Source organism: Erythrolamprus reginae, chromosome 6 (genome assembly GCF_031021105.1).
Source record: "Erythrolamprus reginae isolate rEryReg1 chromosome 6, rEryReg1.hap1, whole genome shotgun sequence".
Taxonomy (NCBI): Eukaryota; Metazoa; Chordata; class Lepidosauria; order Squamata; family Dipsadidae; genus Erythrolamprus; species Erythrolamprus reginae.
The window spans coordinates 49291592-49309115 of record NC_091955.1 but is presented as its reverse complement, the minus strand read 5'-3'; the positions used below and the strand labels follow the sequence as shown (position 1 = coordinate 49309115).

Below are 17524 nucleotides of genomic sequence, written 5' to 3'. Positions count from 1 at the left end.
TTCTAATCCAATGCCGTAAACCATTACACCAAACTGGGTTTTCATGTTAAATTTATTTAGTATTTAATGTTATTTTCTGTCCTGGTTTGTAAAATCGTTTTTCAAATGGAAAAATAGTTTTTGTTCATATCTGGTAAACTAAAATAATTTGGTTTCTATATGATTTATATATTTTATCTGTTTGACTAATTTTGAATTACTTCTGAAGCACAACTCAAACATTGCACAAGAATCCGAAAGAAAACAGTAGATCTTGCTGAACTGCAAAGTGCCATTGAATCTATAAAGTTAACACAGGAAGATATCCGGAGGTATGTTTGTAGTATCTTTTTTAAAATCACATTCCATAACAAAACTATTGATGTTGCTCCGTGCTGCGCTCTCTAAATTCTCTCTAAAGAGAGTAAAATGCTCTCTACTACCTCAGCATAACATCTGTTGGAGCTTTTGGACACATATCCAAAAAAAGCATTAGGCTACCCTTATCTACCATGTTATACTGAAAGCATACATCTCTGGATTCTACATCAGCTACAGAGATATTATTGAAAACAGAGATTGTGCTTGACAGTGTTGCTTTGATGCATGGCTGCCTCCTTTTTATTTATATAAAATAAAATCAGATGGGGTAGGAAATCTTGTGAGCATTAAGGGGGAAATATAACTAAGTGTATATTTATATAAATGTAACTAACTAAAAACTTAAAGATGCCAATTTAGAGATCTGGGATTTAGAGCAAACCTTGACCCTTTAAATATCTAGATAACTAAATAAACTCTAGTGAGAGATAATACTGCAGTTATATTCTCCAAATCAATATAAGATATGACTAAAATACACATTTTCATGATATTTTTTTAAGTTACTGCTTAAAACATTTCTATCATGCCTTTCAGTTCCAAAATGCAAAACTACTGAAAATCAGAGATCAATGCCAAAAAAGGTAACATTTTAATAAAAGAATATACGGGGACATAAATATTAATATCTTGGTGTGAAAGCAAAGACTTTCAAAATTTCCCCCTTCATTATTCAATATATTGCAAAACAAAATGTGTGGAGTGAAGGGAAAAAAGATTTAGCATAGATGGATTAGGTAATAAGTACACTACCTTTGATATATCTTTATATTCCTTGAAGGTCCTTATTTTGTAGCATTTTTATTCTATTCCCTTAATCCTATATGATATCACAAATACTTCATGCTGCTTGTTGTTTAATTTCATTCATATGTATTATACCATCTAATAATTCTCCTTTATGGGGATTTCACTTTCATATTTTGAGATCAATTTCTTTTTCTTCCAAATTGATAACAACACTAAACATGTTACCAGGTTGGATAGTGAAACATCTGCAAGAAAACAAACCAAGCTCAGAGAGCACAAATAAACATAACTTGCTTTTTAATTGATCATGCCTTCAATGAGTCCTTTGATGTTGCTGCTAGTTGTCCTCTCTTTTCTTCCACTTTTCTCAGCAATATGAATTTCTTAAGATAGCTAGGCCTTTGCACAAATATGATACTATAAGCCTGCTCATTTGTCCCTCAAGTGAGAATTATAGATTGATTTGTTTAATGATCCATTTGCTTGTTTGTTTGGCTAACAATGGGATTCACATAATTATTTTCCCACACTAAATTTTAAAATACTTCTATCTGTTTCTTCAAAATTCAAATGTGGCTTCCAAATACCATTATGTATATTATTCTGATCTTTGTACTTGTAGGCAAAGATACATCCCAGCTTTTTCCAAGGCCTTCACTGCTACTCTGGCAAGTGTTATTCTACAGCATATTTCTTGACTATTGGTTCCTTTACTGTTGCTGCTACAGGGAGAAGCTATTCTTTATCTTTACTGTCACTTACAAAACTGTTTGCTGTACCTATTGTCATTAAAGATTTTTTTTAAATGTTGGACCCATTTTTTTTAATCATTCTTCTTGACTTTCTTTACTGTAGCTTACAGATGCTTCACATTTTCAACTACCAGAATAGTGTTATCAGCATAGCACAAGTTATTGATTTTTCTTCCTTAAGTTTTAAAACAATTCTCATCTTCTTGCTATGCAGCTTCTCCCAATGTAGAGTCAGCATATAGTTAAATAAATAAAGGAAGAATAGACAGCCTTGTTTTAATCTTTTGCTGACTTAGAACAGTCTGTTTGCCATATTCTGTCCTTCATGGCTTTATATAAGTTTCTCATGAGACAATGAGATGTTCTGAGATTCCCAAATATTTTAATAGAAAATAGTATATTTTCCTAAATGCATATACTATTTCCTAAATGCATATACTATTTTTAGTAAGAGTTAATATCCATATAAATTTAAGAGTTGACTTTTGAACTTTCAGATTCAGTAAAGCATTCAGAAGCTTTGTGGGACATCATGTCATCCAGAACTGAGTTTGTAATGAGTATTATTTCTGCCAAAGATGTTGCTTTGTTAGCTTCCAAAGTAGATCCAAATGCTTTGTACTGTCCTAAAGAAAAACAGTATGAATTTGGTTCTTTAAATACACTTTAATAGACATAAAACATAATTACAACAATAAGATAGTTTGTGAACCCTCCTGCAGTATTATAACCTAAATTGTTATCTAAACTTAACTAAAATCCTGTTAATAGATAAAAAATCCTTGTTGAACAATCAAATACTGTACTGCAGTGATGCCCACTTCGGGGATGAAAATAGACAAAATTGAGGGCTTTGATTCAAGCTCTTCTTTGTTTGTATGTTATGATGTGTACAAAGGAGTAGGATTTTGATCACACTACTGCTACGCTATCTTGGCTGTTTTAACACACACATCCCCCAGAAGAAACATTGGTATGCTTGTCAAATCTTTATTCAATACACTGAATCAGTATTCAGTATCTTCTCTGACATTTGGAATATTTAATCCCTTCAAAATGAAATGTTGAAATGTTTATCATGCTCCAATGAAATAAAATAATAACAACATACAGTATTTAAATTTATAATGTTAACTAATAGAACAAAATATTATTATTTTAAAATCTGAATTTGCTTCTGATCTGGGAGCCCAGTCAGAATTGACTATACTTGTAGTGATAATGAGGTATAGGGAGTTATTTCTGGAATCCAGACAAGGCAGTTTTCCAGAATGCTTATTTGATTTTCTGATGTGATTTTGAACAATTGTGATGCTGATAGGTAAGGGTTTAATGAATTTGTGGATTTTTAGGAAATGCAAGCCCATAGCAATTTATTGGCTACATTTATTTCTATGTTACCTTTAATATATTTAATATTTATATAATTACATATTTAAAATTTGATCCTCTATATGTCAAACCCTTTTAAGGCACTTGGAATTGAGGGTCAAGATATGCACTATCACCAATTCGTGTTATAATTAATAAACATGTGACTGTACAGTATGTGTTTGATAGTAAAACAAACATAATTGGAATGAAAATAAATCACTGGTTAAAAACTAAATCAGATGTAGTTTTTAAAAATTGCTGAATGTATATAGAGAAGAATTGCATGAATATGTTTTTAAAATGTAGTAAATGCTACAATTAAAAGATGGAGTAGATTGCCTAGCTTTCTAAAGAAGCAATCAGTCCAGCGTGGGGGGTTTTGCCCCACACAATCCTTTTGAAATTTACAGGATCAATGCTTCAACAACTTCTTTTCAGTTTTCCACTATCCAGTCATCCTCTTCTTATTTTACATATATCCATATCAACTAGCATGTCTTATACCTTGCTAGAATAATTTGTACTATTTTTATTATTTTACTTTAGAAGTTGATAAACATGAGACCCATATTATTGCAAAGTCCAATGAACTTGAAAGCTCATCATTTTAAGATTCCAGTATATTAATTACCCTGCTTGAGAAGTCATTGTTATAAAATTATAATTCCAGTATTATTTTAAAAAAAACATTTTTAATACTATTTTTTCTTCATGTATTTATAGTTTTTTACTTTTATATATACTAATATGTATACTGTACAATTATTCTAAATATTTCTTACATTATTTTTGTAACATCTTACCATAGTATAATAATATAATAATAATAATAATAATAAACATTCTTCAAATTTTTGATGGGTCTATAATGCTTACTTAAGAATTTGCAATCTTTGGATTTAACTAAATTCTTTTTTTAAAAATAGGGATATTACAGCATTAAGAACACGAATGACTTCAAGTTTGCCAACGCCAGATAATAACTTCTTTCAATTCAAGCACTATGTCTTCATTTTGCTGATGGTTCTCCTGCAACTTATAATCAATTACTTATTCAAATAGACTATCTGGACAGAAGAATATCTATGAAATGGAATTATTACGGTCTTCATGGGACCATCTTTATAGCTTGGTTTGGCTTCAAATGAGGCAATGTTATCTACTGGGCCCAGAAGATTCAGACCTTACTCAAAAGATTGGGCTCAGATGGAATAGTTTATTATTCCATTCTAGCCAGAGGACATGGACAATGCTTACGTGCCAGTACTTCCTCTTCACATCTTCCAAATGCTGGATAACTGCCTTGCATGTTCTAAGGTGTCATACACTATTATAAATATCAATATAGAATGTACCAGTTTGGAATTTGAGGACCCTATTTTGTTATAATCAACCCTACATGCTAACAAAAGAAGTAAATTTTGACCGAAGACTTTTCTTCCTTAGTTTAATTAATCTTACTTCAATATGAAAATAATGCCAAGGGATATTAATTCATAAAATTCAATAATTGCAGAAAAACGAAACTACTCAGCTGTTCATGGTCATTAAGAACATGTGAGCTATTAATCAACATTGTAATAACTGCATCAATTTTCAGGGATAGTTAAATGGATTTTTTCTTAGTTTGTAATAGTGTATCGTCGTTAATAGTATTAGTCTGTTTGAGAGAAAAACATTTCATCTGTCCAGAAAAGTAAACCACTTTTGTGCCAAGCAGTATTTCGATTCCTTCCCAAATTGAAACTCTTGTTGACTGTTAACTGTTTATTTAACTTTAGGAATGATAATAATGAGATGCGGAGGAATATAAAGTGCACTATTTGGGCAATATAAAAAAAGAAGCTATTTTAAGTTAACCATGAAATTCTTAATGATTGACCTATGAGATCCTATCTGTAATTTAAAAGTATCTTAATATTGGTTTTATTCTTTCAGGTTACACAATTTGAACATAACTGCATCTGAATATTTGTACTGTATAAAAAATAATTTAGGTAACAACATTGTAGTTCCAAAAATAAGTGACTCTGGAAGGTTCATCTGCTGCTCAGTTTCTGTTTAAGAAATATTTGGTTTCAAATGCCTTAGAATATAGCACATTTACCTTGATTTATGCTAAAATATTGAGATGTTTTACCAAGACTAAGTAAATTCAGCAAATCAGGATTGGCATGCATTATATTTAAAAAGATAGATCAATTCACAGCTACATTATACTTACTTTCCTGCTTTTTTATATTTATATAGTATTTATTGAAGACTTATAGTCAATTTGCAGAGCAGCAAGAAGCATATATCTTACATGATTTATATATTTTACACCAAATAGTAAATTTTCATTTAGAGATACATAATTTACATTTGCTCAATTCAGGATTCTGATACTCCCATCCCAAATCTAATTTTTTTAAAAGATGTTGGAATACTTCAAAATGGAGATTTATAACACCTGGGAATTACTTTCCAAATATCTTCTGACAATACCAGAATGAAAAAGGTAGCTGTAGCCAACAGTTGTAGTTTCCTGCCTGCCTTAAATTATTATGTTTTAAAAGTGCTACAGTTTAGAGTAAGAAATGTAATAGTAAACTGGTTGAATACAGCCATAATTCAGATGCTTTATAAATTGATTAAAATGCAGTTACTGATATGTATGATTTTATTTAAAAAATAGCATAAAGTGCAAATACATCTGTTCTGACTTTTATTTATATGCATTTGGAGCAACTACCTATCTGTACATAAGTGTTCAGGGATTGTTCATTGTTTTGACAATGTCTCCTAATATAAATACCATATTTCTGTCTGCTGATATATCTTCAATTATAACCAAACTATTATTTAGATTACAGTATTTCTTTTAAAGATTTCTATTCCTTCCAAATTCCCAAAGCAATTGCATTTTCAGTTACATTGTTTGTATTATTGGAATCTAAAGCACTCCTCTGTCAAACACAGCTCAAAAGATTAGCATTTTTGTTGCATCTTCAAGTAAGTTCCTTGTGTGAACTGAGGAATCTGTTGCCTAACTACTTTTTGTATGAGCCCAGCCAATGCATTGTTTATGCGATATTTAGTTTTATGAATATGATTCTACATTCTTTCATTTAGATTTTTGTCTGTGTATTCTAATAAGGAAGCTGTGACCTGACAGTTTGTATAGATCTAAGGACAATAGTTTCCCTATAATGATTAGTACTTAAAAGTAGAAAATATTCAGAATTGTGTGTTGACTTGTTTGTGAGTTTGTTTAAAAGAAATGCACTATAAGCCTTCAATACACCATGTAAATCATCAATATAACTACAATGAAATGTGTTATGTAAAATAGTAAGTAGACTACTTGCAATATATAATTCTTGTATCCTAAATTGGGCTGCTTTTTAACTTTTAATTATCACCTAAGATGACAACATACTCATTTTTCATGAAAAAGTTGGTTTTGACAACTAATCTGTAAAATATATAAAAAGATTTTACAGCTCACTCCTCCTGTGCCTTCAGGAAGATCTTGCCAACTCAACATTAATGAAAGGGGATGAGAGTTAACATTGTTTTATTCACCATTATGTTATTCCTTGTCTTGATGGATGTTTCTTCTTTTGGATTTTTAATCCTATTGTATATATAGGACATCTAACTGTGAACTAAGTGATTACTGTGTTTCTTCTCTTTCCTCAATTTTTTGGCATCTTTTGAGAGTGGGTGATCAGATACTTGAGTATTGTAACAGTGCCTTGATGGAGTTCGCACAGCAATGAGGTATGTATATATAAGTATATTTTCAAGATTGTACCATATCTATTCAAAATGTTGTGGTATCTGTTACTTTCAATACTAATTTGGGGAAATAAAAGGATGTATAATTACAGAAAGATCTATCGGTTTTTTTCTTTTGATAACTATGAAGAACCCAATATTGGAGTACATATTATTGTACATTGAAACTGCAGTGTTGTTTGTTGATACTAAAAAAATAGCCATAATAAAATTGGAACCACTGACAACCAGCTTCATTTTATTGCTTTAATAAAATGTGGATTTCTGAGCAAAATGACTGAGGATGAAAATAAAAACGTACAACGTTTCAATGGAAAAGACCTGTTCTGATATTTCCACTTGTGTAATGGATGTAAATCTTGCTTATTTAAATGAGTAGCCTTCCACTCTTCTTGAAATCTTGGTTGTTGTTTTTTCTAGTTTCTGGAATAAACTTGTTAGCATTTTTAATTCTCTTGCCCTTCTCATTTTAACACACTGTTTGGATTTTTATACTGCTACACATTTTTAACTGAAAATAGGCTATTGTATGTTAAGGACCAGTGTTTAGTCCAATGCATTATAATACGTGTAACAAAAAAAATGTGAAAACATTTACTAATGTGTATGTATGTAGGAAACTCATATTTCTATAAGTTTCCTATTTTTGCCTATCATGTAAAATACCATTATTATTATTATTATTATTATTATTGCACTTTTCTATTTGCAAATCATGCTGCATGTAGTGTGATGAAGGAAATTAATCCCTTTGAACATAATAAATTTGTGTTTTCATGCAAAATTATATAGCTCAGTTCAAAAATTTGTTTAGAAATATATTTGTAAATTTAAAGTTCTACCACTAGTTAGTAGTTTTGTATAATTATAGAATAAAACTGTAATCAATAATAGTACATTGTGTTTGAACTTTACTTGTAAAACTCTAAGTACAATTTAAGTAATGAAGACATAAAAAACAGTCTGCTTCTATTTAGCATAACCTCTAAATTTGATAAAAGAAAATCATTTTGGAAAGATTGAAACAGACTTATTTAAGCAACACCATGTTATTCTGTTCAATCCAAATCTATAGCGGCCCTACATAGAATAGAAAACAGATCTGATTGGAGACTCTTAGTAAATAAATAGATTGAACACCATCTGAATATGCACAGCCCTTTCAGACATTAATTTCTATTTTCTATCCCATAGTCAAATTGTCTTGACTTTTGAAAAAGCTAAGCAAGTCAGATTCAATTGGTATTTTCTGAGCTTCTGATAATGGACTTAAAATATTTATTGGAGTCATAAATCTTTCAAAAAGTAACACAAAATATGCAGAAATTCAGTTCTTAAAAATCAACAGAGAAAATGGTACAAAAGCTGTTTCTAAATGCCATTACAAGGCTTCATAGTCTTAAAATTATTTCACAGGGGTTATAATCTAAAGATAAGGGACAAGAATAGACCTTGACCTTGTAGCTCATATTTTATAATTAATTTCCCCTTTCCATCTGATTCGAAAGTGACTGTTTATAAAAATTCTTAATATTCACCCTCATCTGAGGTGCTCCAAAATGCGATGAGGCTGGAACTTTCAGAATTGCCAGCCAATCTATCCATAAACCTGAAGGAAGGTTGCAAAATCATCTTATATTTAAAATGAAAAGTGATCAAGGGAGTGTCTTCAAAAGACTTGTGCAGTACCATTTCTTCAATTAAAAATATCCAAAGCTAGCGAGACAGAAGTATATTGCATTTGTAATCTCATTTTCCCACCCTTTCTTCCATCTTTTTTCTTTTATCACATTGACTTTCTAGAAGGAAATATAAATAACCTTCCTTTTGAATGGGAGGGCAGGATTCCTCAATCTGGAAGCTCTATACCATATTTGTTCTTTGTTGTTGATAAAAGGGAACCCTGAAATTCTTACAAAAGAATACAGAACAATACCATTCTGTTGTACCTTTTATTCTCATACTATTCAGTTGCTAAGAACAGAAAAGCAGTATTATATTAACCACAAAGCTAAGATCAAGGCACTGACTACTGTGAATGCCTCCTGTTATTAGGATGAGAGATTCTAGACTCCATAAATAAAATGCCTTAAAGCAAACTGAAAAGTGTTGAAATATTCTGATATAGCCATGATGGAGAACCTATGGCACATGGAGTCATATCTGAGGGCTCCCAGGTGCATGCTGGCCAGCTGAATTTTGGGCTTCCAGCAGGTGGGAGGGGAGGCCATTTTCTCCCTCCCCAGGCGTCAAGAAAGCCTCTAGAGCAGGGGTCTTCAAACTAGGCAACTTTAAGACTTGTGGATTTCAACTCCCAGAATCCTCCAGCCTGCATAGCTGGCTGGAGAATTCTGGGAGTTGAAGTCCATAAGTCTTAAAGTTGCAAAGTTTGAACACCTCTGCTCTAGAGCATGTGGATGATGAAAAACAGACCCAACGGGCCTACCGGAAGTTCAGAAACAAACTTCCGGTAGGTCAATTGGGCCATTTCTCACTGTCCCCAAACTTCAGGAGGTTTTCCTGAAGCCTGCTGATGGTGAAAAAGGTCCCAGCAGCCTACTAGAAGTCTGGAGGCTCCAGGGAGGCCTACACACGTGGGGGGGGGGGCAGCATGGGGGGGCACTGTGCACACATGCACAGAGGGGGTTGCACTATGGGTGTGGGCATGTGCATGCACGTTATTGCACCTGAGGGCCCTTTTGGCACCCAAGCAAAAAATGGTTCTCCATCACTGTGATACAGCATTTAGCATTTTCGGATGCCATGTATTCCTTTCTTTAAAAAGTGGAGATGCTCTGTTTTTAATGAAGTTTCAAAAAGGCAATTTCCATGCATTTACTATCTTTCCATTCACCTTCAAATATTCTTAGTAAGTAACCTTTTTTTTTTGGTATCAACTATCATTTATCATTTCTTCTCCTGCCTAAGTGTAAATCAGAGTAATTAATATGCACATCTCTCTTTCATGTAGCCACTTATTTGTTACTTTATTTTTGCTAGAACAGTTAACCTGGCTCTTAAAATCTAGGCAGTTCAGAACAAGCAGTGGTGACAATATTTGGTACAAACAGACACTTAGGAGGAGTACTCCCATCAGTTGTTATTTCATACAAATTTCTTTTGAAATACAAACAATTGCCCTTGAACTTACTGTCACTGGTATAAAATGAGGAATGAAAACAAAGCCTCAGATTCCTTTAAAAAAACACTAGTATTAAAAACAATAGTTTTATGAATTGAATGCATGCAGCACAATAATGTGAAAATAAAGTAAGATCAAAAGGATAAAATCCCTTTGTACTGAATTATTACAACCCCTAGATCAATACCATTTGACTAGCAAGATTCATTGTTTCATCATTTTATGAAAATCAAGATAACACTGTCGATATAAAACAGACTAAGGGATGAAAAAAGTGGATTTGTGGATACTGTGTCTGGGGGCCACATTTGGTCATTGCTGATGTGTAATTTATGGACAATTTGGGACAAGAAATACTAGTTAATCAGTAAAGCAACAAAGTGCTTAGCAGCTGAATTGATGTGGAGTGAACATATATAACTGGGTACCATCCACATATTGCTGATATCTCACCGTGAATCATTGGATGACCTCACCCAGTGGTTTCATGTAGATATTAAATGGGGGGGAGGACCAAGTCCTGAGGCACCCCATAAACACGGGGTCTAGGGGTCGATCTCTGTCCTACTAACACTGATATTGAACAGAAAGATAAGGAGGGGAACGACCATAAAAGGTGCCTCCCAGTCCCAGCTCTCCTAGTTGTCCCAGAAGGATACCATGATTAATAGTATCAAAAGCAGCTGAGAAATAGCACCAAGATTGAGGAGTGACCTCCATCTCAGGCTTGCCAGAGATCATCCATCAGCACAACCAAAGCAGTTTCCATGCTGCAGCCAGGTAGAAAGGGTCTAGATAATCTGTTTCATCCAATAACCGTAAGAGCTGGAATGCCACCACTTTCTCAACAACCTTCCCTATATAGGTTAGATTGGAGACTGGATGAAAGTTCTTTAACTCAACTGGGTCCAGAGAAGGCTTCTTGAGAAGGGGTGACACAACCACTTCCTTCCTGTTGTAGAAATGATATCTCACTCAAGGACGTGTTATCTAATGCCTGGAGCCAGCCTCATGTTACCTTTCTGCTGGCTGAAACCAGCCAGGAGGGGCACAGGTCCAATAGACAATTGGAAGAACTCATCGCTCCTACTGCCTTATCCACTTCCTCAGGAGTCACAGATTCAAATTCATCCCACACAATGGGACTAAGACCCATTCCTGTCATCTCAGTTGAAATTGCCCAATTAGAGTCCACGTCCATCCAAATCCGAGTGACTTTATCTAACAGAAACTGCACAAATTCCTCAGTTCTATCCTGCATGGGCTCCTCCATTCCCTGTACATTAAAGGATGGAATGAGTCACCCTAAAAAGGTGGCTGTGCACAAATCAATGGATGCAATAACTGGAAAAATGAGAGCATTTAGCCATCTGAATCACCACTAAATAAGTCCTAATAAAGACTCTCAGAAGTGTTACTTTAGATGTCTCTTCTGGCATTTCACCTCCCGGAGCTCCTCGGTAAACCAGGGAGCTCTCCTGGATCCACCACCAGGGAGAGGTCGCAAAGGTGCTATCCGGTCCAGTGCCCCAGATGCCACCCTATTCCAGGTAGCCACTAGTGACTCAGCCAGATTGTAGACAAGGGAGTCGGGTATCTCCCCAAACTCCTTCTGTAACCTTTCAAGGTCTATTAGGCATCTAGGGTGCAACCACTTAAATTGGCTCCGCCTCATTGCAGTGGCGGAAGGGTCCCTTAAAGTCTAACCTCAGCAGGAAATGATCTGACCATGACAAGAGAGGGGAAATGTTAGTCTTTATGGATTCAAGGTGTACCCGTCGCATAATTGGCCCAGAGGTGGTGAAGGAGATGGGACTTAAGCTTCAGCCCATGGAAGAACCTATTGCCTTTTGCCAGTTGGATGGAAGAGCGGCCAGGGGGAAACCATCTAGATATCAGACTGAGTCTATAGAGATGAGAATTGGGGCCCACTGAGAGACTATTAGTTTTATTGTAGGCCCAGGGATGGGCAAGCCCTTGATATTAGGATTGCCCTGGTTGAGGTAATGGAACCTGGATGTCAATTGGCGCACTAGTGTGGTGAGCATTTCTCATGGTGAAGGGGGGTCCCGTGGACTGGTGCAAGGGGTTCTCTAGTAGAGGGGACTGTCAGAGAACAACGGATCACCATGGAAGAAAAGATACCAGAGGAATATTGGAACTTGAAGGAGGCCTTTAATGAGAGGGCTTTGTATAAGCTGCCACCCCACCAGCTCACAGATTGCAGTGTTGAAATACTGCTGGGGGTGAAGCTATCCAAACCCAAAATGTACTCTCTGACCTCATGTGAGCTGGATGAGTTATGAAAATTCATTGACAAGAATCTGAAAAGGGATAATCCAACTGGCTAGTCCACAGGTGGCTGCCCCAATCCTCTTTAGGGGCAAGAAGGATGGCTCTTTGAGACTGCATTGACTACTGGAACATTAATACCATCTGTTTTGAAAATGTGTATCCCCTTCTCATGAAGGACACGCTAGCCCACCCAGAAAAGGGGAGAATCTTCACTAAACTATATGTGAGGCATACTATAGAGTCCGTATCAAGGAAGGAGATGAAGACTGCTTTTAATGGCTCGTTGGGATGTTTTCAATTCCGTGTGCTCCCGTTTGGCCTACCAGCAATATTCATGCAATTGATCAATGAGGTGCTATATGAGCATTTATATAATCTCGATGACATGCTTATTTACACCCAAACTATGGAAGAGCATGTGATTCTGGCGCTTGCCAAGCATGCCAAGCTATCCAAGTGTGAGTTCCATCAAAGCAAAATTTACTATTTAGGGTACTGTATATCGCATTTGGGGATGAAGATGGATCTGGAGAAGGTAAGGGCTGTCCTGGAATGGGTGACCCCACACACCTGAAAAAACTTCACAGTTACCTGGGGTTTGCAAATTTTTACAGACAGTTCATTCCTTCTTTTGCCCACATAGCATTACCAATCACAAATCTCCTAAAAACCGGGGGCAGAGTTAAGCCCAAGCCAAGTTGGACATTGGAGTGGTCCATGGATTGCCAAGCCACTGTCAAGAAACTGAAAAGACTATTCACGGTGGAGCCAATCCTCAAGCATCCTGATCTGGATGTCCCATTTGTGGTCCAAGCTGATGCCATTGATGTTGCAGTGGCGGCGGTATTGCTGCAACTAGATGCAGAGGGAATCTTGCACCCCTGTGCTTACACCTCTCGGAAATTAACCGAGACTGAGAGAAGATGGGCTGTGGGGGAAAAAGAAGCTTTTGCAGAGCGGTGGGCTTTACTAACTTGAAGGCATTTCCTAGAGGGGGCTAAACATCTATTTGAAGTGTGGACTGATCATCCACAGTTCGGCGGAGTCTCTTGTGGAGGCCTGGAATACGGCTGCTGCGGAGGCTCTTGACCGGATTGCGCCTTTGCGACCTCTCCGTGGCGCTAGACCCCGTAGAGCCCCATGGTTCAACAAGGAGCTCCGGGAGTTGAAACGCCAAAAGAGACGTCTAGAGAAGCGATGGAGGAAGAGTAGGTCTGAATCTGATCGAACACTTGTAAGAGCTTTTATTAAGACTTACAAAGTGGCGCTCAAGGCGGCAAGATGCGCGTACCATGCCGCCTTGATTGCCTCAGCGGAATCCCGCCCGGCTGCTCTGTTTAGGGTGACCCGCTCCCTTCTTAATCAGGGGGGAGTTGGGGAGCCCTTGCAGAGTAGTGCCGAGGAGTTTAACACGTTTTTCGCTGATAAAGTCGCTCAGATCCGGGCCAACCTCGACTCCAATTGTAAAACAGAGTCGACTGACAACGAGTCAGTCGAGGTGACTGGGGCACGTACTTGTCCACCTGTCTGGGAAGAGTTTGATCTGGTGACACCTGATGAAGTGGACAAGGCCATTGGAGCTGTGAGTTCCGCCACCTGTCTACTGGATCCGTGTCCCTCCTGGTTGGTCTCGGCCGGCAGGGAGGTGACACGGAGCTGGGCCCAGGAGATTACCAACGCTTCCTTGGGGAGGGGAGTCTTTCCAACACTCTATAAAGAAGCGCTCGTGCGCCCCCTCCTCAAGAAGCCTTCCCTGGACCCAGCCGTACTTAATAACTATCGTCCAGTCTCCAACCTTCCCTTTATGGGGAAGGTTGTCGAGAAGGTGGTGGCACCCCAACTCCAGCGGTCCTTGGAAGAAGCCGATTATCTAGGACCCCAACAGTCGGGTTTCAGGCCCGGTTACAGCACGGAAACCGCTTTGGTCGCGTTGATGGATGATCTCTGGCGGGCCCGGGACAGGGGTTTATCCTCTGTCCTGGTGCTCCTCGATCTCTCAGCGGCTTTCGATACCATCGACCATGGTATCCTTCTGCACCGGTTGGAGGGGCTGGGGGTGGGAGGCACTGTTCTCCAGTGGTTCTCCTCCTACCTCTCTGGCCGGTCGCAGTCGGTGTTAGTGGGGGGTCAAAGGTCGGCTCCGAGGTCTCTCCCTTGTGGGGTGCCTCAGGGGTCGGGCCTCTCCCCCTTGCTATTTAACATCTACATGAAACCGCTGGGTGAGATCATCCAAGGACATGGGGTGAGGTATCATCAATATGCCGATGATACCCAGCTTTACATCTCCACCCCATGCCCAGTCAACGAAACGGTGGAAGTGATGTGCTGGTGCCTGGAGGCTGTTGGGGCCTGGATGGGTGTCAACAGACTCAAACTCAACCCGGATAAGACGGAGTGGCTGTGGGTTCTGCCTCCCAAGGACAATCCCATCTGTCCGTCCATCACCCTGGGGGGGGAATTATTGACCCCCTCAGAGAGGGTCCGCAACTTGAGCGTCCTCCTCGATCCACAGCTCACATTAGAAAACCATCTCTCAGCTGTGGCGAGGGGGGCGTTTGCCCAGGTTCGCCTGGTGCACCAGTTGCGGCCCTATCTGGACCGGGACTCATTGCTCACAGTCACTCATGCCCTCATCACCTCAAGGTTCGACTACTGTAATGCTCTCTACATGGGGCTACCTTTGAAAAGTGTTCGGAAACTTCAGATCGTGCAGAACGCAGCTACGAGAGCAGTCATGGGCTTACCTAGGTATGCCCATGTTTCACCATCACTCCGCAGTCTGCATTGGCTGCCGATCAATTTCCGGTCACAATTCAAAGTGTTGGTTATGACCTTTAAAGCCCTTCATGGCATCGGACCAGAATATCTCCGAGACCGCCTCCTGCCGCACGAATCCCAGCGACCGATTAGGTCCCACAGAGTGGGCCTTCTCCGGGTCCCGTCAACTAAACAATGTTGGTTGGCGGGCCCCAGGGGAAGAGCCTTCTCTGTGGCAGCACCGGCTCTCTGGAACCAACTCCCCCCGGAGATTAGAACTGCCCCTACTCTTCCTGCCTTCCGTAAACTCCTTAAGACCCACCTTTGCCGTCAGGCATGGGGAAATTAAACATCTCCCCTGGGCGCGTTTAATTTATACATGGTATGTTTGTGTGTGTGTCTGTTAGTATATGGGGTTTTTCTTAAATCTTTAAATATTTTAATTAATTGGATTATCATGATTGTTTCACTTGTTGTGAGCCGCCCCGAGTCTTCGGAGAGGGGCGGCATACAAATCCAAATAATAAATAAATAAATAAATAAAAATTTAGAAGGGTTGAAAACCCCTATGAAATTGTCACTCAGGCAGGCCTGATGGGTGCAACACTTTGCCTTAGAAAAATCTCTAGATTGCCCCAGTACAATAGCACCAGACAGGAGGTGATCCAGCCAGTTATGCCCACCCAGCAATTAGCATGCCCAGTGGTTACCCGGGCACAGAAGGACCGGAAAGCAGAAATACTGGGGAACCTAAAATCCCAAATGGTGGAAGCCCTAAAGACAGATTAATGGTGTAGAGTCCATTAATCGGAGTGTACATTAAGGGACAATTTGGTCTGGGTGGTCTGGATCTAAACTCCACATCCTGGCTTCAGTTAGAGAAAACATTCTGGAAAGAGCCCACGATTTCAAAGTGGCAGGGCATTTTGGTTTTGTGAAAACATTACATCTAGTAAAGGAGGCAGTTTTGGTGGCCTTTGTTAAAAAAACACATTGAAGCATATGTAGCCAGCTGCCCAGTATGCACAGCAGCAAAGAGACCTCTGGGACAGCCACAAAGACTGTTGCAGTTCATAGCGAGACCGGGAGCACCATGGGAGGAAATATCCATGGACTTTATTGTGAAAAACTGCCTGAGAATAGAATGGAATGGAATAGAATAGAATAGAATAGAATTTTATTGGCCAAGTGTGATTGGAGACGCAAGGAATTTGTCTTGGTGCATATGCTCTCAGCATACATAAAAGAAAAAGATACATTTGTCAAGAATCATGTGGTACAACAATTAATGATTGTCATAGGGGTCAAATAAGCAATGAAGAAACAATATTAATAAAAATCTTAGGATACAAGCAACAAGTTACAATCATACACTCCTAAGTGGGAGGAAACGGATGATAGGAATGATGATAGTGGGGGGAATAGGGTGGTTGGTTGGTTTGTTTCAACTTCTATGCCGCCCAATCCCGAAGGACTCAGGGTGGCTTACAACAGTATAAAAGATACAAATACAATAGAAAGTCAAATATGAAAATTATAAAATTATAAACCCCAGTTAAAAACCCACAACTCAATCAATCCAGGCAACACAGATGCATATCATTCAGTATAATTTGGCCATGGTAGAAGTGAGTTTCATGGCCCCCAGGCCTGCCGGCCAAGCCAGGTCTTTGTAGCCTTTCGGAAGGCCAGTAGGGTGGGAGCATTTGAAAGAGGGGGTTAGCATCATTGCCTGGTACAGCTATGCAGAGCAGACCTGCTTATCACTAACTCAAGGTCAACAGCCATGCATTCCAGATGTGTGACACCAAATGGACAAAGTGCCCACCTGACACCTATGAACACACCTATGAACGCTTCACTTTTGCTGCATTCATTTCTTGTCTAGTAAAAGTGCTCTTTGAAGCTCCAATGGACTTTGAGTTTTACTTTCCTAGATCCTGAAAGGAAGAAGAGCTGACACTTGGATCAATAAAACAAATTCCAGGGGAATGCTTCTGTGAAATCATTCAGCCTCATTTGATTTTATATTGCTTAATTAATGTATGAGGCAGCATTTAGCTAAACATTATGGCACTAAATCACAGAAAGAAAGAAAAATGCTGCCTGGTAGAGATAATACAATACAATACAATATAGTGAATTAAAATATTAGATTCTGTGTTTTCTTTGTCCATTATTATAATCTGAATATTTTAAACAATAAACATAAATAATATACTTAGAAAAATTATAAAACGTTAATTGTGTGCCAAACCTCCCTCAAATTGAGCTTTCAATTGCAAATTTTATCAGAGTGATGTATCCAAAG

General features: G+C 38.1%; 1 protein-coding gene across 4 annotated transcripts in view; it reads left to right on the top strand.

Moving 5' to 3' along the window:
• The window catches only part of OSBPL8 (oxysterol binding protein like 8), a 135400-nt gene extending 127594 nt beyond the window's left edge, over positions 1–7806 (top strand). For 3 of the 4 annotated variants that reach the window (XM_070755750.1, XM_070755748.1, XM_070755751.1), the window contains 2 exons: positions 209–311; positions 4163–7246. In XM_070755750.1, the coding sequence (XP_070611851.1) occupies positions 209–311; positions 4163–4298 (239 nt within the window). In that variant the 3' untranslated portion in view covers positions 4299–7246. Of the gene's footprint in view, positions 1–208; positions 312–897; positions 945–4162 lie in introns of all 4 variants that reach the window. The other variant, XM_070755749.1, reaches the window with a different exon arrangement.
• Positions 7807–17524: the final 9718 nt, after the last annotated feature.